Below are 22,841 nucleotides of genomic sequence, written 5' to 3'. Positions count from 1 at the left end.
AGGTTGAAGGGCAAAAGGAGAAGAAAAAATGGAGCAACCGGCAAGTGACGAGAGGGAGCCGCAGTAAAGAGGCCGGCTGCCCTGCTTGCTTTATTTGCAGCCTTGCTCCCTCACCGGCCCCCGCCCACAGCTGTCCCCAGAAGCCCCGCGGTTAGCTCTCAATAGCTTTCCCCGCTCTGCCCTCTCTGAGAGGCACTGCTGGGGTGTGGGCGTGGAATCGAGGGGTGCGTTTGGAGGAGGGAATGCAGGCTGCCCAGCTGGGATCAGTCACCTCTGAGCCCCCAGTTCTAGGTCTGGTTCTCGTAACAGCCCTGCAAAAACCCACACGGCAGCCTCTCAGCTGTTGCTAGGTTCTGTTGCCATGGTAACCACCCAGGTCCCATTTCTCCCCCCACCCCCATCTGTGCCCCACTTGCTCCCTGGCAATGGGGGCGCTCCAGGGAGGAGAGGAGACGGTCACGTGCAAGAGGGGGGGCTGCCCTGGCCTGTGTTGGCCTCCATGTATTTATTTTTGCAGCTAGAATCAGGAATGTCTACGTATCTGTAGGTGGGTGCTTTAGGGGTTGGGGCGCTTTACTGTGTACTCAAGTGAAGTGTGGCTAAGTCCACGAAGCACACAACGGTGAGCGAGGTGGAGGGAGTGTATTTCTCAGGATCAGAGCAGTATGTGGGTTCGGGTCATCAGACTCCCTAAGAAAAAGAAGAAAGAAGCAGATCCGGGCCAAGGAGTGATGAACCAGCTAAAAGCAGAGGTGCGAGGCAAACATGCTGCTGAGGCGGGCTCAGAGTCAACCCAGTGGGACCTGAAGAGACCCCAGCCCGAAGCTGGTGGAAGGGAGAGGGCTGGATGAGACCTGAGGGTGCAGGAAGAGGTGCTGCTGGGATGGGCTGGGGGCAGTGAGGGAAGGACCTGAGGAGGAGGAGGAGGAGGAGAGGGAGGAGGAGGAGGAGGAGGGGGAGGAGGATGACGGGAGAGGAAGCCTCATTAACCTTTCCCTTCCTTCCCCACAGGAATCTAGTCCTTGTCAGGTGGGGGTTGGGGGGAAGAGGAGGCACAGAAGGGGAAGAGCTGAAGTGCCCGGACAGCACATGTCTCTTATCACCTTCCTCTTCAGAGGGACAGTGTGACCCCAAGGCTCATCCATATGCAAAAGGCACACATGAAGGTCCCTAATGAAGAGGGAATTAATTATCTCCTGATTAGACTGCTGTTTCTCTAAATTTAAATAAATTAAAATATACCAGCAAGACACAGGAAATTCTTACCTGTTCCTTCTCCCTAAATGCCCTCCTTCCCCATGGAAAGTCAGATGGCAGGGAGAGACAGAGGAGAAAGACGTCCGAGTGTTCTGAGTTGTCCTAAAGGAATGATCCCAAACTAAATCCCACTGTTAATGCTAACCAGGAAGAGTCAGGAGGCCCTGGGGAAGGATCCTAACTTTATCTCATGTAGAGTTGAAACTGAAACTATGGGGCCTCGGGAGGTCCTCAGGAGGCTCCAAGTGGCAAAGCAGAGTCACTGCTTAGTCACAGACCAAGAACACAAACAGTGGCCATACTACCCCTTTGCTTCTTGGAGTCCACCCATCACTACCGGCACCAGCATCTCTCATCTCTGTGCTTTCTTTGCCTCCTGAGCTGTGCATCAAATGACTAAGCCAGGCTTCTCTTAAGCATTTTTCTGGAATGCTTACCATTGTGGCTCAGACCAAACCAGGGAGTGGGGAAGCCCCCAGGAGGAGGGATCTCCCAGGCAGAGCTCAGGGTGTGGAAGTGATTCAAGATGGAAACAGTGTGCCAGCTGGAAAACCCCAGGCTAAAATTAACAGCCCTCCTCCCCCTACGCCCCACATTTATCTCTCTAAAGCTTTTCTCTAAGGAGTTCAAAGCACTAAAACTTGCTTCTTCTAGCAAGGGCAGCAGCAGGGTTGACAACTGGAGACACCGAGGCCCCGGGGGGTGCCAGTTATTGTACATAGGAGAAGAACAGAAAGAGAACCAGGACTTACAGTGATTACCACCATTTTGCTCCCACTTTTCGATCTCTGCCCCCAAAGTCAAGGTTTCTCAAATCATCGATCTCTAACCCATACAGCAACTACGTCTGGTCACATCTGAGCCCTTAAGACCCTTATCCTGCCAACTGTCACTATTGGGTTGACACGGACAGGTTACAGAGTCCCAAAATGTGATAAAGAGAGCGGACGCTTTTAAAAAGATACAATTACAAATACATATCTTCTATTTAAACATTTAATTGGAATTTTTATTTTTAGGTGTCTTTTGCTACTTCCTGGGGAAGCTGTGACCTTGGGAAAAACCACTTAAGTCTTCAGAGTCTTATGTTCATTATATGCAAAATTTGGCATTACAGTTATTCCTATCCGGGTTATTTTAATCTCTAAGCAAGGAACTATTACTGTTAATAGGAGGCACTTTGATTCTGTTTCACTCAAAATAGAGCTGAGCCCAGAGGGATTCTGGTCAGATCTGGGACAGGCTGGTGGCAGCATTCATTTACTCAAATAGCATGTATTTATTTAGCATCTACTGTGTGCTCAGCAAAGCAGTGGGAGGGTACCATGTATGAGATAGTTTCTCCCGAGTTGCTGACAAACTTGCTGAAGAGTCACATATATGTAACAGTTAAAACAGCAACAACAACAAAAAAAAAGTACGGACTACATGCTGTGGAAATTCGGAGAACGAGACCGTTGGAGCAATCAAGGAAGGCTTCCTGAAAGAGTTCACATTAATTGTTCATCGATGCAACAAACGTTTACCAACTGCTTACTAAGTGCCAGGCTCTGAGGATACAGCAGCGAACAATTCAGAGTCCTTGCCCTCGTGGGGCCGATATTCCAGTGAGAAGAGGAGGACATCCAACAATATAGAATCAGGTAGAAGTGAGTGCTATGTTTAAAAGTAAAGCCGGGTGAGTAGGAGAGGGCCACAAGAACTTAAGAGACCAAAGCAAAGAGAGTAAGGGGTGTGGTTAGGCAGGGGTCGGATTCTGAGGCCTGGGAGGGGTTATTAGTTACGCTTTGGGCCTAAGGAGGGACCTCAGAAAACTACTGACACATCCTTTTCCTTTCTTTCATATTCAAAGCATTGAGACATTCTTGAGAGTATATAAGAAAAAAGAACGGTAACTCCCTACGTCTGCCTATCGCCCCTTGGGGGAAGGGAACCAGGACCCGTCTTTTAAGAATCCATACCGCCCCTCGTACCTTGATGCATAATTCATGAACCTGTCGCGTTCCCACCCTCCCACTTCCTCCGAAGTCCCTTCCGGAAGCCCGGAACCGCTGTCGTGACGGTTCGGCTCCTGCCCTTAGCAGAACCCACCTTCACTTCCGCTGTGGCGTCACATCCCTGGAGGGTCTACCGCGTCCCCGGGCAGAAGCTACTTCCGCCCCTACTTATCGTAACTTCCGCCCTGAGTATGCTTGAGCACTAGCCGCGCCGGATGTGCTCTAGCCGCTCCCGGAAGTGACTCGACCTTTGCATTTTCCCCCCCTTTCCCCATTGCCGCCCCCCCAACATTGCTATTTCCCTCCCTCCCCCCTTTTCGTTTCCGGCGCTCCCGCCTTCTCTCAGCCGCGGCTCAACTCCGAACCAGTGGGGGGAGGGAGGGAGGGAGGGGGCGTGGAGGAATCGGGGTTCTCGGGAGCACGAGCTGCGGCACCACTTCCGGGTGAGTGTTAGGGGAGGGAGGGAGGGAGGGGGCCACCCACTGCCTCGCGCCCCCGCCCTGCGGGTGTCTCGCGCACGATCCGTGCGTGTGAGTGTGTGGGTCTGTCTCGCGCCTAAAGTGCGTGCCCGCGCGCTCGCCTGGCGCTCTCCCCCTCCCCTCGCCCCCTCCGGGTCCTCCCACCGCACTCGGCTCCCTCCTTCCCAGCAAACGCCGCCCCTCCCGCTCTCTGGCTCCGGCTCTGGCGCCGCCGCAGCCGTCGCCGCCGGGTGAGTCTCGCGCCGCTGCAGCCGGCGCGCGCCGAGCTCTCTGCTCCTTCCCCCTCCCCTTTTCCTTGGGGGGGGCGGGGAAGGGGGGGTCCACGATGGGACTGTACGTGTGTCCGTCCCGGAACCGGAAGTGGTTGTGGAGGAGCGGGCGATGGGGAGGAATGGGGGTGTTTAGGGGGCGGGTGTCTGTCTGGTGGGTGGCAGAGTTCAGCTCCCTGGAGAGGAAGGAGGGGCGTCCCAAAGAAGGGTCTTAGAGGAAGGGGTGGTGGGCGACCTCAGGAGAAGGCGCCCAGGGGCTGTCTCAGGGCAGCGAAGGTGTTTGGGGGACAGCCGGGGTCTCCAGTAGCTAGACCACTGTGCAGGCTGAGGGAGGTACTTCTTGGCGCAGGGCCTTGGGTAGGCAGGGGCGAAGTCCTCGCGGGGGGGCGGGGGAGGCCAGAGGAAGTGCCTGGGCCTGAACTGGCACTGTGCCTGACACAAGGGCTTGTGCATCCCCCCCCGGGTCCTCAGCTTTGCCTTCTGAGCCAGTCCTTGAGAGGCAGGGACGCTTCTCTTCTTCCAGCTCTTCTGTTCTCTAACCATCCCCACACCCCCCCCCCCGCCCCCGCCTCCGGTTACCTGCGGCCCCGGGAGACCAAGAAGAACCAGTGTCTGAGCCCAGGGTTGGACCCCACGCACTGGTGGTAGAGTTCATCTTAGTTACTGGGAATTGGATGTATTTCCCTTGTATCCACATAGGGGGTGGCCCTGCACTCCTGTTGTTCTATCCTTGCATCTTTGGATTGTTGGTCGGGGGTCCGCCTGCCTTCTGGACTGAGTGCTGATGGTCAAAGAATTCCTGAGGTTCTCCACAGTTCTCCGGTGGCTGCACCCTTACCGGCCCCTGTAACCCAGACAATTTGTTTACAGAAAGTTCAGGAGCCCTGGAAAGGACAAGGAATAAGACGGCAGGAGGAAGAGAGAGAGAGGGTAAGACAATTTGGGGTTAATGACTTTTCCAGTTTTGGGGGGCGAAGGGGTCATAATCAAATGGCCCTTTTGCGGACAGCGTCACAGAATTGTTAAAGTAATAGCAATTGTAATACTGGTGTTTGCTGTGGGAGAAAAATCAGCCTCTTCGTATTATCTCTTGAGGATACCCAGGAAGTTTTGTGCAGAAAGTTGGCACTGTACCCCATCACCTTCCATTCCCACCAGTACTCAACAAGAATGAGTTGTGAAATGCTCAAGTGAACTCACTAAGCAGTGTTGCATTGTGTCCAAAGGAGAAATTTATTCTGCTTTGGAGATAAATGGGCCCTAGTTGCCAGTGTAGCCTTTGTGGCATAGCTAATGGAATTGCTTTCCCATGTTTGGAACAAGCAGAACTGAGTTTAGAGTGGAGTTTGTATCCTTAACGTTGCATCAGTGTTTAGAGTGGATCTGGTGAGTGATTAGAATCCGTGGCGTGGTGTTATTTGAATTTGACGTGACAGGGTGAAGTTTGGGGGGAAAAAACTGATTCGTGGGTAGTTTGAAGTAAAATGGATAAAACTGTATGGAGTAGACTCCAGAAGTAGCTCTGGAAGAATTCAAAATATGAGGTTTGATGGTGATTGAGTTTTAGATTGCCTGAAAATGACAATATATCAACCCAAAAGAGTTTGAGTTCAGAGCTTATAATCTTAGAGGTGTCTTCTGAGAACCAATTCCAGGCTGGTTTATAAAATTTATTCCCCATAGGTTTCTGAGCCAAGTTGGTGATTAAATATTAGGTGCATATTCCCTCTTCTCCAGACTTTTTTTTTTTTGGTTTGTTTTTTCTTTCCTGCCTCACAATGCACAGATCCGTCAGTTAACAGTGGAATGGGCAGGGCAAGGGGAACCACTATGGCGTTCTTCCTGCAGGGTGCAGGTACAGTGGTCCAGTGGTGCCCAGGGTAGAAGGTGCTGGCTCAGGTTGCCAGCTTTGTGGTGGTAGTGGTCCTGTTGGTCTCTTTGGGCATGGTGTGATGGTCTTTCCCAATAGAATTGGGATAAACCTGTTCTCAGTTATTTTGTACTTGGGGGAGTTCACAGTAGGAAGTCCCCAGATCCTATTGGGATGGCCCTTCTTGAATGCCCTTAGGACCTGAGAAAAAGATTTGTTTCCTAACTGAGGAAAAATGGTCCTGTGTGTTTCCTCAATTCAAGTCCTTAGCTAATATTGCAATCTTTCTGCAGTTGTGCATTTTGGAACAGTTTTTCTCAATAGAGTGTCTGAGATCCACGTGTCAAGTTCTTTTCCTTTTTTCTTTTTTTTAATTAATTCATTTTTTTAGTTTTGACTGTTGGGTCTTCGTTGCTGCGCGCGGGCTTTCTCTAGTTGCGGCGAGCGCGGGCTACTCTTCGTTGCGGTGCGCGGGCTTCTCATTGCGGTGGCTTCTCTTGTTGTGGAGCACGGGCTCGAGGCACGCGGGCTTCAGTAGTTGTGGCACGCGGGCTCAGTAGTTGTGGCTCGTGGGCTCTAGAGCGCAGGCTCAGCAGTTGTGGCGCACGGGCCTAGCTGCTCCGCGGCATGTGGGATCTTCCCAGACCAGGGCTCGAACCCGTGTCCCCTGCATTGGCAGGTGGATTCTTAACCACTGCGCCACCAGGGAAGCCCCTCGAGTTCTTTCTGTAGTTGAATTTGAGTTGATTGTTCTTTGCATTTCTCTTTCTTGTTAGTGCTTCTAGTTGGTGATTAGTAAGCTGGGGGCTATAGATCTGATACTTTTGGGTAGTTCATTTATAATTATGTGGTCTCTATGTAATTTCTACTAATTGTCACTAATAGTTCTCATCACATGGAAGTGTTTCTCTAACTCTCCTCAGGAGTACTTTGAGCATTTTATTCTTTTTCTTCTGTGTGTTGTCTCCATCTCAATTCCATGTGCCTTATGAATTTGTTTTAGGGGTTTTATACTCTTCCATCCTCTACCCAAGTAGAAATTTAGGAGAGTCGTAAATTACTCAGAGTCATTTACTGATGTAGGGCCTAAACCTAGATTCTGGAAGCCTTGATTCCTTGGTCCATCCTCTGGCGACTAAATTGGGTTGGTGTATTTCGTGATTTCCTAAAGGTTGGTTGTGTGAGAGAATGTTATTTTCTTGAGAAAAGAAAATCATGCTTTACCTTGGGGGAAAATAATGTAAAAATTGTAAGTACCGGGAAAGAAGTGGTGGTCTTCAGCACTTCTACGAAAACTGCAATGCTGGAGGCAGTGATGTCTTTATCCCTGGACGGCTGGTAGCACTGAGGAAGGATGGACAGATGGACAAAGCTCTGGTGCAAGAGTTCAAGTCCTCCTATGTGTTTCATGGACGTAACTTAATATTGTCTTTTTTCTTCACCTTCTCAGTCTTCCAAGGTTTCTTTAGAGATTGGAAAAGGAGTATGTAGTTCCTGAACCTCTTGAAAGGAAAGTGCTGTCCAACTTAATTATAGTAAACGCCTCTTCTTATTGGAGAACAGCGGAGGCATGGTGCGGTAGTAAAGTTGGAATTAGAACCCAGATTTTCAATCTGCCAACAAAATCTTTCCATCTACTGTGTTTTTCCTTCTTTCCTGAGTTTTGGGGCTATAATAGAAGCCTGCCTCTTCCTTCCCAGTCTAGGGTAAACCCCTTCTGGTTTGTTTTTAATGTGTTGGCATAATCATCAAAACTGATGCTCTGTGGGGAATTTCCTGGTGGCCTAGTGGTTAGGATTCGGTATTGTCACTGCCGTGGTCTGGGTTCTATCCCTGGTCGGGGAACTGACATCCCGCAAGATATGCGGCGTGGCCAAAATACAAAACAAACAAACAAAAGAAAACTGGCGCTCTGTTTAGAGATGAAGTTTCCCTGTAATATCGTTACTTTCTTCGGGTTTTAAGAATGTTCATATGGGCGTACCTGGATGTCAGGATGGTTTGGTGGGCGTTCCTCCATGCGTGATAGAGAGTTGAAAGGAGAAGTGGTAAAACAACGGTTGGCAGGTATTTCAGTGAGCTGGCGCCAGGGCACCCTGTGACACAACCCCAGGGGGCGCCATTTACATCACATTCTGGCATCAGAACAGTGTTGACCCTTTTTCCGGTGTCATCCTGCAGGCAGATATTGCTTCCAGTTGGGCAAGCAGGGCTCCCCGTGCACCCCCCTTTTGGGCTGACGTATTTATCAGGAGCCCACAGACACGTTTATCATTTTGTCCTAGGAGCAGCTGTGGTTCTGATCTTCAGCTTTGTTCTTTTAAGAACCAAAGCAGAGTGAGAGACTGGGTATCCAGAGGGGTGGAGGGGCCTTTTCTTCTATTTACCCCTTCCAGACAGTCTGGCCTTTTAATTCAGACCCCATCATTCTAAAATCAGTTTTCTTGGTGGCCAGGTGAGGTTTCACTGGATGTGGACAGAGAATACCATCTTTCACTGCATTTTGCTGTCATTGAAAACGTCGTTTTTGGTGTTTGCTTTTTTTTTTGGCAGCCATGCTGTGGCTTGTGGGATATTAGTTCCCTGACCAGGGATTGAACCTGGGTCCTTGGCAGTGAAAGTGTGGAATCCTAACCACCGGACCACCAGGGAATTCCCTGAAAACTTCATTGTTGAAAGCATTTATTGAGAACTACCTGAAAAGTATATAGTCCATTTCTGGAAATAGTCTAAATTTTGATTTGTGAATGAAGCCCCAGCATCAGAGAGCATGTACTTAAGTTGGTCTCTTGTAGGACCCTTTCCTAGCTTGACTTTGGTCCTGGGTTCAGGTCCCTGCTCTGCTATTCACTGTTTGCCTCCAGTTTCCTCATTTGAAAAATGGGTAACACAACATTATAAATCAACTATATTTCAGTAAAATGTTTTTTGAAGAGAAAGAAAAAAGAAAAATAGGGATTGCACTATCCTGCTTCATAGAATTGTTGTGGGATTAAATGGTGTGGTGGTTGTAAAGTGCTCAGAACAGTACCTTGAACGCAGTGGGCTCTTAATAGATGCTAATGGTGGTGGTGATATTGTCCTCCAAGTCACTTCGTGCCCCTCTGTAACAACCTACAGGCCATGTTTGACTCAGAAACTGCTTCCCCTGAGCCCCTGGCAGGACACTAAGAGTGGATGTAGTTTGGGCATGGGGAGGAGCCCTGTTCGCCAGAATCCTGAGGACAGCCTTATTTTCAGGCTCTCACTTCCTCCCTCCTAAATTTTCACATCCGTAATGCGTTCACTTCCTTGTCTCTTTAGGGGGATATTATGATTAGATCCTCCTTTCCTTTACTCTCCAGCCTGATTCTCTACTGCATTTCCACCACAGCCGCCACCCTTGTCGATTTCATGCCTCTCAGCTAGAAGGTTAGAGGGATGGGGGCTGTCGGAGCCCTTGGCTTGGCTTTCAGGGTCTGTATGCGTAGTCTGCTGCCACTCGGTTCACCAAGTATGGAATTGCCTACTGGGTGATGGGTCCTGTGTTAGAGCCTGGGGGCAGTTCAAGATGTGGCCCCCGCCTCCCCCAAAGCTGGGCAAGATCGGGTCCCCTTACACTGTGATCTCACTGTTTCTCAATGTACATTGCCCACGGACGGCCTGAGGCTCAAGGCCCTTTATAAAGCTGGCAGGGGACTGGGTGGCACCTGTGTGGAGAGTGTCTCGTTTTATTGCATTTATAACTCGGGGAGCAGGATTTGTCTGTGCCTGACCCTCAGGGCATTTAAAGTTGAGTCTCATTTGTGTGAAGCTGTGGTAGCCACAGATTTGCTAGTCTACTTTGCTACTTTTGGGGAAAAATAGGCTGAAATTCAGTTCTGCTTCCCTTTATAGGTTTTATGAAAATTCAGAGTGTTGTTCAATAGAGCAAAAAATGTGATGAGACTTCTGGAGAAGGACCAGGAACACCGTTACATTTAGAGTGAGATCTTTTGCTTCACCTCCTTTGCTGAAGAACTTTCCTGGTTTCCTTAGTCACTGCTTGAGACCCAGTTTCTCTGCCCAGTCTCCCCACCCATCTCTTAGAATCCCTGGTGTCCGCCTCCAGCATGTCCTCAGTGGGGCCATGTGTGTGACCAGGCTACAAGTGACAGCGTCCTGTGGGCCCTTCTGCCCCTCCTGGAGCTTGGCCGCTCTTGGCCCAGAGCAGCACCGCCACCGCGGTGTTAATGTTTATTCCCCCCCCCCCCCCACTTCCCCTTCCCACCGGTCTCCTCCTCCCGCTTCACCTGCCTTCTGCCAGCCTGGATCTCTCCTGGTCCAGGCTTTTGGGAAGCTACCCTGGACCAATAGCCTGCAATTAAGCCTCGTTAGGAGAAGCGATCAGAGTATGAAAATGAGTGGTGGGATGCCTGGGTTCCGGACCCATCTGTGACTTGCAACATGATTCTGAGGGATTCCTTTTCTCGCTTCTTATTCTTCCCTCCCCAGGTTTTAAGCTTACTTGTCATCCGCGTACAGAGGAGAACTTGAGCTCTTAGAGGTATAGTGTTTGAGAACTACAGAGGAGTCTGGTAATGTGTGTCTGTTCTGACCCACCATTGTCCCTGTTCTAAATCCCTTTAGGCGGAGATCTGGGGTGCTGGTGTTAGAAACAGTCCCCCTTTTTTTTTTGGCCGTGCCATGTGGCTTGCGGGATCTTCGTTCCCCGACCAGGGATTGAACCCGAGCCCTCGGCAGTGAAAGCGCAGAGTCCTGACCACTGGACCGCCAGGAAATTCCCTAGAACCCCTTTTAAAACTGGTAACTCCTAGGTTCTTACTGCTCAGTCCAGTGTGTGTGGTACCCAGTGCAGCATCACAGATGTTCTTAGACCTTGGTGGGATCCATGGGGCGTGGGCCCCTGATATCATCTGGTACCCCAAAGACCTTGATTCTGATTCTCGCCAATTTCATTCTTTAATTCTCTTGGGCATTTTGTATTCTGGCCTAGAACCTTTTCAGGCTACAGGGAACTATAGACATGTCAGTTGGAACCCTTGAAATTTTTTATTTCAAGGAAGATGGATTTGAGAGGAACAATGATAGGTACCCTGGCTGTTTTCAAGCCGACCGGTGATCTGCTTTGTGTGGGCCTTGGGCCCATGCCTTCCTCTCTCATGACTTCAATTTCTCTTTTTGTCAGCAAAAGAAAGAAATACCAATTCTGTTTATTTGGGGTACAGGAAACATTGTGTGGGTAAATGAGATGTGTGTAAGTTCTTTCACCAGCATCTGAACTGGGATAGCCTCTGTTGGATGGGGATATAGTGGTGAGTGGCTCTGACCAAAGGGACTAATATGCTAGATCCTGAGGTCTTGACTACTCATTCCCAGCCCTGTGGGAAGAGACCAGGAGCGCCTCAGCGCCCCTTCCCCATTGCTCAGCTGCTTCAGATTATTCCTGAGTGTGATGTGGTCTCGTTTCCTTCTTCAGGTAGAATGGAAGAATCTCACTTCAATTCTAACCCGTACTTCTGGCCTTCCATCCCCACGGTCTCAGGACAGGTAGGTGGTGTTTGGTTTTTTGCTCCTGCTCCACTGTGTACTTTTTTCAGCTCTGAGTAGCAGGTTCTATTACCGTGGACACTGAAGCAAGATAAATCCCATGCTGTTTCGCCAGGCCCCCTATCATTGAGAATTACACAGGGTTTCTGTTCAGCCTCTCTCTGGAAGCACAGACATTAACCACCCGCCTTGTGATCCCCACAGAGGACGGACAGCGCGAGGTGCCGAGGGAGCGGACCGACTCGGGACTCTCCCTCAGAGGCCGCTGTCCCGTTCCTTTCCTTTCAGATCGAGAACACGATGTTCATCAACAAGATGAAGGATCAGCTGTTGCCAGAGAAGGGCTGTGGGCTGGCTCCGCCCCACTACCCCACCTTGCTGACAGTGCCTGCCTCGGTGTCCCTGCCCTCGGGCATCAGCATGGACACGGAGTCCAAGTCAGACCAGCTGACCCCGCACAGCCAGGCATCCGTCACCCAGAATATCACGGTGGTCCCTGTGCCGTCGACAGGACTGATGACCGCTGGTGAGCACCCTCGCTCTTCTCCAATCTGAGGTGTTGATCTTCCATGATCAGTACCCCAGGCTGGAGGGCGCCAAGGACATGGGGAGTGGGATATGTGTTTGATTACTCAATCAGATTTTTATTAAGTGCCTACTGTGTGCCTAGCAATGCGCTAGGCATTGTGGGCGATACAAAGAAGTAGAAGATGCGGTCCCTGCCTTTGAGGAGGTGACATTCTTTCCTTCTCTGAATCAAGGAGTCTCCTGTTCTCAGAGGTGGAGAAGAGAAGGGAGTCAATCAAGGGGTAAATCTCACTGTTACCGGGGGCGGGGTGGGGACAGGGGTTAGGAGACCATTTTTTTTCTACAGGGTTTGGGGTTTCCTGTATACTCTGGGCGGGGGGGGCGGTGGTGAGGGGTTAAGTAGACAATGATCTGGGGAGAATGACGTAGGACTAGGATCAGGGCTGGGCAACGTGACACCATCTCCTTTTTCTCACAATCCTAGGTCCCGGCTTGGTTATCACATCCCCCTCAGGCTCCCTCGTGACCACAGCCTCGTCAGCTCAGACCTTCCCCATTTCGGCTCCCATGATTGTCTCAGCTCTTCCCCCTGGCTCACAAGCCCTGCAGGTGGTCCCTGACCTCTCTAAGAAGGTAGCATCGACCCTAACAGAGGAAGGAGGCGGCGGCGGCGGTGGCGGTGGCACTGTGGCCGCTAAGCCCCCCCGGGGCCGAAAGAAGAAGCGGATGCTGGAATCGGGGCTGCCCGAGATGAACGACCCTTACGTCCTCTCCCCTGAGGATGACGATGACCATCAGAAAGACGGCAAGACCTACAGGTAAGGATCAGAGCCGGGGGCAGGATGGGGCGCGGCTCTCTCAGCTTCCCTGCCCCCACGGGGCTCCGCGCTCTGGCAGCTTCCACCTCAGATCCACGTGCATGTCAGGTGTTCTGTTGAGGGGTAGGAAGGTGGAGCTTCTGGCCCTTCTCTGGCTCCTCTTCCCCAGGATGCAGACCCATTTCACCCCTTCCTTTTTTGAGGTCTTCAGCATTGACTTATTTTGGGGTGATGTAATGGAATTTCTTTCTTGTAATGAGGCTTTAGACTGGGTTTGAGACTCTTGTCTCCAGCTCCTTTTTGGTTTCTACATTTTCCATTCCTATTTTTCCAAGAAACATTTCTGGTAAGCCCCTAACCTTAACCGGTGTGCTATCCATTGGTTCTTGGGCCGTATTTGAGCATTGAGCCTGCCTGACCCTGCATGGTTGGGATGATGGGAGGGGTCTGTATAAAAAGGTGGAACGAATAGGATACCTCCCCTTCCCCCCTGTGGAATATATGCTTGTGAAATGGCTGTTTGCTCACTTTCTCATTCATGGAAGTTCTTTTGATCCTCCACTTCCTTTAAGTCGTCCATTGCCAAAAAGCATTATAAGCATATTTGCATGTGGTACTATACAAAAATAATTACATATCTAAACTCCCTGCCCTTTGAAAGGTGGAAATCTTTTAATCCCTTTGAGAACCGTCAAGGGCCCTAGTGGGTTTGGGGAGTCTGGTTCCAGTGTACAGAGTGGAATAACCACCGTCACAGCTTTGACGCAGACAGGGGTAGATGTGCATGGCTGGGAGACTGGGTCTGTCCTTAGTGTACCGAGATGGGCAATGTTGTTCCCATTTTAGGAGCGAAGGGAACTGCGGCACAGGAAATGGACAGAGCCTTGGGCTCATGGATTCAGTTCCCGGCTCCACCACGAACTTGCTGTGTGACCCTGGGCAAGTCCTTTTCCCCTCTCTGGGCCTCAGTTTCCTCATCTGTAAAATGGGGAGAATTCTGTTTATGCCTCCCAGTTGTTGGGAGTATATATCAAATGAGATTTGAAATGTTGGGAACTTCGAAAGAGATGAGAAATAGTCATCATTTAGCATTTACTTTTATGTGTTGTACACTTCTACCATGGAGAGTTCAGAGCGTTTAAATCCGTCTTTGTAAGTCAAAATGAGGGGAGTGTTGCTATGCAGAAAGTATTGAGCACTGCAGAATTCCAGCTCATAATCTGAAAGTTCACTGCAGCTTTATTATTACAGGTGTACCCCACTTTACACAGTAAAAGTGTTCCTGAACAATGTTTACATCATATCATATTATAACGGTACTTGACAAGTTTGGTTCATTTAAAGGTATCATTCCATAAAATGAAAATCCCTTTTAAATTTATTTTGTAGAAATTTGGGTTTCTATGTGTTGGCTTAAAGTGAGGTCATTGTGACATGGAGCTACACCTGAACAAGACCGGTTGTTGCAGGATCCGGGGGAGGGCCCCCCGACACTCTGTAGGGCCCTTCACATGGATCAGCGCCATCTGGTTCTGCCGAGGGTTCTCTCTCTCTGTCTTCCGGACCCACATGAAAGCTATTTCTGGACTTCCCACACTGTGCATGTGCACAGAAATGTGAATATACAACTGGAGGGCAGCCCTGATAGGATTTCCCACACACTACCTCCAGGTGACTAAAGAGAACTCTGAATTTAAGGGGGACTGATGATGTTATAGGTAAATGGAATTTCTTCAGAAACTCAGAACTCTGAGGCTCTAAAGGAATTTTTTAATCACGAAGAATCCCTGTTTTGATGCGGGTGTGGGTCAACCACATCCATTCCTGTGGTCTGTGGCATTTGACTGGGTATTGGGGGAACTGGGTTCTTTTTCTCTGGGCAAGTCAACTTATTTCTAGTAAAATTTGAAGACCAATCGTGGCCCTCATCTATCCTGTGGAAATGTTCTGAGGGAAAATCAGAGTATCTGAAAGTGTTTTTGAACATCTTAGGGAAAAAAGGGTTGATAATTCAATTCAAAGCGGTTACTGTAACCAAGGCCATTGCCTTGCATGCCTCCAAGGGAGCGCCCTTGTGGTGTCGGGTGTGAGTGGTGCCCCCTGGAGCTGTGCGCCGAGCGACACGGCCGCTGCCCACGGCCACAGCTCTCCTAATCGGGTTTCTTTCCCGGCACCTGACACCTTGCATTAGGCTTGTACTTACTTGGCTTCTCTGTAGTTTTAGTGTTTAAACATTTCTGGCAGATGATAGGATGGTCCAGCTTCCCCCTGGATACCTCTAGTGTGAGGAGTCTTAAGGTTAGGTGAGAATGAATCACTCTTCGCCCTTTGGCAGATTGCTTTACCTTTCTGAGCCTTGGTGCTCCTTTCTGTAGAACAGGGATAGCACTTGTCAGGTGGTTTTAAGGAGCGGAAACAATGTGTTTAAAAGGACCTCATTGGAGCCCGGCAGTATCAGGCACAACAACAGGTGGCAACTATTACTACCGTTATTATTATGTTGTTGTTATGATTATCCTTATTATACTCATACCTCTGGAGACAGCTCATTTTGTTGCCAGTCCATTATTGATGAGTTTAAGTTTTGCAGATTCTTCCCTAGTTGAAAACTTTGAAGAAGAGGGTTATTTTCTCTTCTATAATTAATTTCAGGTTAAGGGGTGCAGTTATGTGTTCAGCATTCACAGGCAAACTAATGAGGTTTTGTTTGAGCTAAAATCATTCCACCTGTCTGAGAAATCTTAGTGGAGGGAAGTTATTTTGTAACTCTAGTGCAGTTCCTCTCCAAGTGACAATGTGTCTAGTTTTCTAACCTCAGTTTTAGTGGAATATATAGTAGCATGAGCTCATTCATCACTGGTGCTGCTAACATTAACGCAGTTGTATTGTTAGAGAATGCTTGGCTTACCATTGACTATCCTGGGTGTTTGCTGGCCCTTTTGGGGGGTTATTTATCTCTCCATTTTACAGAGCAGAAAATTGAGGTCTAGATTGATGAGCAAGCCTGTAGCTGAACCCTGAGTAGAGCCCCGGTGTCCAGACTTCCATTGGCTGTGTCCTTTGGACCCTGCTAACTGTAAACAGAACCTCCCACCCTCGCCCACAGTGGTTGGGCATCCCAGACAACAGCCAGGGGTTGGTAAACAGGTAATGGGATTTCTTTCAGAATTATCAAGTGACTAGAGAACTAGAAATGGGCCTCAATGATTGCATTTTTAATGGCAGCATTAATACAGGAACCATACCCCCAAGTAACAGTGGTCTCTTCTTCTCTGAGGAGCTCAGAGTTCTTTTTAGTCTGCATCTCAGTTATTCTCTGAATATTCTCTTGGGATCAGGAAAAAAGCAGAAGTCACCTTTCACCATCCTAAGCCCCTCTTAGAGAAGTTGGGGGGGACCCAGAGAAGAGGGACTTGCCCCAGTTGCCTGGCTTCTAGGCTGCGGCCCTTGCTACCAGCCCACATTGTGTGCTGGTGAGTTGTTTGAGTGATAGGGTTCCAGCTCACATATAGATAGCTTTCGCCCAGTGAAGTCTGAATAGTTGTGACTTATCTTGCCCACAGGCCTCCTTATTTGATATTGTTGGGCAGTATCAGAGCAGGAAGAAGGATTACCAGCTCAGATGGTGCATGAAAGTATATTCAGATGATACCGTTGTCAACCCGAAGTGCTGGCATTGTGCTAGGAAAGGAAGCTCAGTATTTTGCCAGTCTTTTTCTCCTTAATATTTGAGGGGTACAACCCACTCCAGCAGTTACGTTGGCTCATTGCGGAAGTAATTCTCACTTGATTGCCAAGGGGCTGGGGGCTGGGGGGAGTCGGTGGGACATCAGATACAGAGCAGAGGCCAGACATATGGTTTGGGAAAGCCCCCTCCACAGAATCCTGATAATTCTTCACCTCATCCCTCTAGAAATCACTGGCAAAAAGGAGAAAATCTGTGAGAGAAGACAATTATCTGAGGAGACAGAAAAGTCCTCTGAGAAATCTAGTCAGTTTGTCCTCATTGTCACCTCAGGAGCTTGAGGATTACCTGAGGGATGTACTTTCTCCACGGGAGACTGGGGAAAAGGGTTCTTTAAAAGTCTGAAGTCAAGTTACAGGCAGAAGGAAGACAGAAGTTAGGTGATATTCCTGGTCTGGTGAAAGCCATGTCAGCCCAGGGCCTGTAATGAGATTTTCCTGTCTTACCTGATTGAATTCTTGTTTATGTACACACTTAGGGAGTCCAGGCATTCAGCAATCACTTATTAAATACTTGTGTTGGGCTGTATTAGAAGTGCAGGCTGTAAAGAGAGATAAAATAGAGCTCCTCCTCTCGAGGGCCTCGCGCTGTCGCTGGAATAGAAGAGAGATCAGATAGGCTGGCATCTTTGGAAGTGGCGGGGCGGGTTCAGCAACGCCCTCTCAGTGGGCAGGGCCGTAACCGCTGCCCTCCCTTGGCCCAGGTGCCGGATGTGCTCCCTGACGTTCTACTCGAAGTCGGAGATGCAGATCCACTCCAAGTCACACACCGAGACCAAGCCCCACAAGTGCCCGCACTGCTCCAAGACGTTCGCCAACAGCTCCTACCTGGCCCAGCACATCCGTATCCACTCGGGGGCCAAGCCCTACAGTTGTAACTTCTGTGAGAAGTCCTTCCGCCAGCTCTCTCACCTCCAGCAGCACACCCGGTAAGGCTGCTCTCAGTCTCCGCCTGACTCCGTGCCGTGGACCCCTCACCCCGAGGCCACGTGGCCCACGCCTCCTCTTTTCTCCACATGTTTTCTTTCGTCCCTTTCAACTCTGCCCTTTGGGAGCCTCGATTCTCTCCCACTGCTGTCTGTGAAAACTAAACTACATATCCCTGCAGCTTGGGGGTGGTGCCTGGAAAATTGTGCTCTCCGGTCCCAAAGTCTGGAACGATTTGTGTGGCTTCTCTCTGTGTCTGTGTTTGGAAGTCTTCTGCAGAGCAGGCCCTGCTTTTACTATATGCTTCAGTTCAGAGCCAAGGTGTGCATTCAACCTCAGGTCCATGGGGAACAGGCGGTGTTGGTCTTTGTTCAAATTACTGTTTGGAAGCGGGGTGTCTGTGGTGAGTGTGTGACCTTGGCACAAAGCAGAGGGCTGACGAGACCGAAATCTTTGAGGTTACAGGAGCCAGGGGTGCAGCTCTTCATCATCTCACTGCCATTCTAGCCACCGACTTAAGATCAGCAGCAACCTAGATGTGGGTGTCCTCTTCACGAGCCTCTCCAGGCCTGCGTGGGTTTGAGGGGGAGGGAGGAGGGGTACTCTCATCCGTCAAGCAACATCATTTCACCCAGCGGAGAGCTGAGCCCGTGGTGTCGAACCGCTCCCTCCTCCCCCCTTCCCTCCTCTCCTCTCCGGCAGGATCCACTCCAAGATGCACACGGAGACCATCAAGCCCCACAAGTGCCCGCACTGCTCCAAGACCTTCGCCAACACCTCCTACCTGGCCCAGCACCTCCGTATCCACTCGGGGGCCAAGCCCTACAACTGTTCGTACTGCCAGAAGGCCTTCCGCCAGCTCTCCCACCTCCAGCAGCACACACGGTAAGGGAGAGCGGCGGGCTACTGCCCCCCGCCCCGCTGGCATGCCCTCCCCACCCCCGCCCCGGACACACACAGCAACCCGCATGCGGGGGGCGGGGGAGAGACCCGGCCGGAGGAGAGCACGGCTGGCATCTGGGAGGAAGACCAAGCAAGACTGGAGACACAAGTGGACGCTCAGAGAGCCTTTCTGGGGCAGAAGTAGCGCCGAGGAGACACAGTGACTGGGGGACATTTCCTGATCCGAGGGAGGAGGAAACTCACTGGGAGCAGAGCCGACGTTTCCTTCCCTCGTTTCCCTCCCTGGAGACACCTGTGCACACATCCTGCAAGATTCTCTCCTCCATGCCAAAGCAGGGCCATTTGGTTGGAGAAGACCCTCCCTCTAGCGCTTAGGGCACCGATTATGAACGGGAGATATAATCAGATTTCAGCTGGTCACCAACCCAGCGACACCTACAGCACCAAGCAAGGCTCCAGGAGTACAGAGGAGAGCAAAGCGCAGCGTAAATATTCACAGAGAACTGGCAGATGAAGCGAAAATGCTCCCCCTCCGTAAGGATGCGCACTTTGTCCTGTGAATCTGGAGTGGCTCGGAGGTGAGCCTGCTTCCTGGAAGAGCTGATGGTCTCCTTCAGTGGGATCTCAAGTTGAGCTGGAGTCCAGACCCCTGCTGGCCACAGGTCTCCTCTCCCGGCTGCTTCTGGAGGTGGCGATCCCTCTTAAAGTGGTCCGACAGCTTGCTTCTCGAAGAGGAGGAATCGGGCTTTCCTCACAAGGAGACGTGTCCTGCGAGGTTTTCAGGATTTTATACCCGGGATCTCGAAAAGCACCTGGTCACAGAGATGCTTCTGAAGTCCCTGCCGAGGAGCAGGGGTCCGCCGACCTTCAAGTCCTTGGCTCGTCTTAGCAGAGGGCCCTATAGTGTTTGGAAAGAGGTCAGATCAGTACTAAACTAGGCATTTCCTGCCGTTAGGGGCCGAGCCGGGAAAAGCCCCAAGGAGCTTCCACCAGCATCGTTGCTGCCGCCCTTCACAGTTCACATAACTCTGTGCTTTTCTTTGACCCCAGAACTTTCTCTGCGACTGGTGCTAATAAGGCTGAGGGGGTAGTTTCTGGCTGTATGTTGGGGGCCAAGGGAGAAGTGTTATGTGTTTCTTTTTTCTCGCCGTGTGTTTTATCTCACGTTTCTGAACTCTCGTGAGAGCCGGTGACCGTAGGAGCTGCCTTGGCTACCAGATCGTGGCCTCCCTGCGCCTTGGCTGCCAAGCCCCCGGCCCTCCCCCAGCAGAGAGGAGCCCAGCTTGAGCGGAGTGTTGCGGGCAGCGAGCAGCAGTCGGGCCCGCTGGCCTGAGCCGGCGTCTCCTGGAGGCCCACCCTGTGCTCCCAGAGGAGGCCTGTTAAGGCGCTGGTCCCTGAGCGGCCTTGCTGATGTCCTTCCCCTTTCTTCTTCTCTCGTCCCGTGCAGAATCCACACCGGGGATAGGCCGTACAAATGTGCACACCCGGGCTGCGAGAAAGCCTTCACACAGCTCTCCAACCTGCAGGTAGGTGTTCCACCCTCCACACGAGGCCTTGACTCTAAGACTTGGGGTCACAGTGCCGTTTGACTAGTACAGTGGTTCTCAAACTTCTTCAGGACGCTTTACATTCTTAATAGTCACTGGGGGAGCCCAAAGAGCTTTCGTTGATGTGGGTAACACCAAATTACGTAGACATTATGAAACTGAAAAACTATTTAGTAATTTGTTTAAAAATAACAAACCCCATTGTAATTAACATAAATAACATATCTCTTAACCTCCCTTCCCGCAAAAAGAAGTTTAGTGAGAAGAACGGCATTGCTTTATGTTTATGCACGTTTCTCTAATGTCTGGCTTACTAGAAGATGGAGAGAGTCTCTTATCTGCTGCGTTCAGTCTTTACGATATTACACATCATGTAATCTCTATATAGTCATGAAAGAATGAGAGTGAAAAGGCGAACAGTGTCTTATTATTATTATTATTATTATTATTATTTTGAAAATAGTTTTGACCTTGTGGGCCCCCCGAAAAGGTCTTGGTGTTCCCTAGCAATCCCCACGCCTCCCTGTGAGAACCACCGGACTAGTGGGACCAGGTGTAGCCACCATCCTGACTTGAAGGATCCTGCGGGATGCTGCTTCCCTTAGCTGGTAGCGTCTGAAGTTTCATTTGAAGCAATTTCTGTTGCCTTTGGACGGAAGAGAACCCAGGAGGCCTGGCACCCAGTCCAGGGCTTTCCATTAAGGTCAAAGAGGCAGGAGGGCAGAGTCTGACGCACCCATCCTGATTTCTCCTTATTTTCTCAGTCCCACAGGCGGCAGCACAACAAAGATAAACCCTTCAAGTGCCACAACTGTCACCGGGCGTACACAGACGCAACCTCGCTGGAGGTGCACCTGTCCACGCACACAGTGAAGCATGCCAAGGTGTACACCTGCACCATCTGCAGCCGGGCGTACACGTCGGTGAGCACTCGGAGCCCCCCTCCCCTTCCCCGCAAGCGGCTTCACCCCGCCTTTCTGGTAAAGAGCTGCCGCAGTGAATACACCCCATCCCTTGCTCCAACTTGCCAGGATCAGTAAAGAGAACAGAAATTGAAAAGACCCAGAGCTGAGGAATTTGGGGGATGCCTGGTCCCTTAAGCCTATAGCGATTGCTCAGCAGTGATTTTTCATTTTACTTAGACATAGGACAAAAGAAAGCGTCTTGAAATTGTGAGAGACGAGAGATTTCAATTAGATGTTCTCCGTTAGACTCCAGAAGAAGGTGGTCAGGTCGTTCCATTCAGAGATCTTTGAGAAAGTGACAGCTTTCCCCGTGCCAGTTGAATGCCCACGGTTACCCTAAAGGTCCCCCCCTTGCCCACCCGGTGCGAGCACTGGAAGCGGCTCACGGGGAGAACGCGCGTGGCTCCAGAACACCTCTGTCTGTGTAAGCGTCGTTCTGTTCCAGGTAACAGCCCAGGGCGCTGGTTACAGGGAGCTTCCTGCCTTCTCTTCCTTCCCTCAACCCCTCTTCCATCCCCCTCAGGAGACGTACCTGATGAAGCACATGCGCAAACACAACCCTCCTGATCTCCAGCAGCAGGTGCAGGCGGCGGCGGCGGCGGCGGCGGTGGCCCAGGCCCAGGCCCAGGCTCAAGCCCAGGCCCAAGCGCAGGCTCAAGCTCAAGCTCAAGCCCAGGCCCAGGCCCAGGCCTCCCAGGCTTCGCAGCAGCCACAGCAGCAGCCGCCACAGCCTCCGCACTTCCAGTCCCCGGGGGCGGCCCCCCAGGGCGGGGGTGGCGGGGACAGCAACCCCAATCCCCCGCCCCAGTGCTCCTTCGACCTGACCCCCTATAAGACGGCAGAGCACCACAAGGACATCTGCCTCACCGTCACCACCAGCACCATCCAGGTAGAGCACCTGGCCAGCTCGTAGAGACCTGTGCTGCCGTCCCCCGGGGAGAGGGGAAAGAGGCTCTGGTCCCTTCTTTCTCCAGCTCCTCTTGGTGGGAAAAGTCCTCTTCTTCCTTGACAGGCCACGGCTCCATCTCCTTGGGCCTCAGGCATGGCCTTCTCTCACAGGATACCATCCTTATTGTCTCAGCTCCTCTTCCGAAGGAACGTCAGCCCTCCTGAATGGCCGAGGAGTACTGAGCTGGCCGCATAATCCAGCAGCCTCCCGCCTAAGCGTAGCTTTTAACATTGGGGGTTGGTGCTCGGGGGAGGGGTTTGCTATGACCTCATAGAGACTTTTCCAGCGTGGGCACTTACTCTCTCCTCACCCTCGTAATCCTCCAAGCTCGGGCTGACAGAGGACTAGAGGCTGGCACTCCCAGACGTCAGAGGAGGGAGCCCTAAATGCAAGCAGCCTCCTGTTCTGTTCTTGCCTGCGAAAGAACAGAGGTTCCTCCCGTGCCCCTGTCCCTGGGAGCCGTTTTCTTCCCCTCATGATCTCACCTCACTTCCTACCTGATGCTGGAGGGAGGTCTGGGGCGGGTCAGACCCCCTTTATTTGTAAAGGGGCGAGGGCCGAGATGTGGTCCCCAAGGGGCCGGAGATCCCCAAAATGGCCGACGGTGGCTTAGAAGTGTGGGTTATGGTTTTCCTTGGAGCCTCTCCCCCTCTCTGCCAGCCGAGGCCCTGTGCTCAGTCTCCCCGTCCCCACCCTAAGGAGCTGCGGGTTCTTTATGAAACCCCACAATAAGGGGGCTGCAGAGAAGGGAGAGTTCGGGGCAGATGCAAGGACTGGACTTAGCTCCCTAGGTGCCACGGTCAGTTGCCGGACACGGATTTATATATAAATATATATATATAAATATATATATACCCACTCATCACGGCCATCTTTGTTGTAACCATTTCTGTGTTTATAAATGCATTATCTCTGAGAATTTTCATATTTGATGTTTTGTTTATTTTTGTCCCTTTTGTTTTTCTCCACCCTGTCTTCTGGCCAATGGCATTTTTATTTCCTTTCGTCTTTTTTTTTTTTTTTTTTAAATCATGGCAGATTTCAGAGAAAAGAGAAAAT

At 50.9% G+C, this 22,841-nt stretch overlaps 1 protein-coding gene across 17 annotated transcripts; it reads left to right on the top strand.

Moving 5' to 3' along the window:
* Nucleotides 1–3,490: 3,490 nt before the first annotated feature.
* ZNF384 (zinc finger protein 384) lies at nucleotides 3,491–22,701 on the top strand. Of its 17 annotated transcripts, none has more exons than XM_082349808.1 (15): nucleotides 3,491–3,697; nucleotides 4,873–4,932; nucleotides 9,217–9,283; nucleotides 9,749–9,836; nucleotides 10,346–10,397; nucleotides 11,331–11,401; nucleotides 11,690–11,927; nucleotides 12,163–12,210; nucleotides 12,414–12,747; nucleotides 13,594–13,686; nucleotides 17,196–17,420; nucleotides 18,121–18,303; nucleotides 19,769–19,847; nucleotides 20,633–20,791; nucleotides 21,357–22,701. In XM_082349808.1, exons 6-15 carry the CDS (start codon nucleotides 11,336–11,338, stop codon nucleotides 21,744–21,746), a joined length of 1,815 nt encoding a protein of 604 aa, XP_082205934.1. In that variant the 5' UTR covers nucleotides 3,491–3,697; nucleotides 4,873–4,932; nucleotides 9,217–9,283; nucleotides 9,749–9,836; nucleotides 10,346–10,397; nucleotides 11,331–11,335; the 3' UTR covers nucleotides 21,747–22,701. The 17 variants fall into 17 exon arrangements, with proteins under 17 accessions (XP_082205934.1, XP_082205930.1, XP_082205929.1 ...); XM_082349807.1 differs by lacking the exon at nucleotides 3,491–3,697 and adding an exon at nucleotides 3,704–3,963; XM_082349804.1 differs by lacking the exon at nucleotides 9,217–9,283.
* The last annotated feature ends 140 nt before the right edge of the window (nucleotides 22,702–22,841 follow it).

The sequence above is a fragment of the Balaenoptera borealis genome (genome assembly GCF_965194805.1).
Source record: "Balaenoptera borealis genome assembly, chromosome: 13".
Classification (NCBI taxonomy): domain Eukaryota; kingdom Metazoa; phylum Chordata; class Mammalia; order Artiodactyla; family Balaenopteridae; genus Balaenoptera; species Balaenoptera borealis.
The sequence above is the reverse complement of the archived record's forward strand: the minus strand, read 5'-3'. Positions and strand labels throughout refer to the sequence as shown.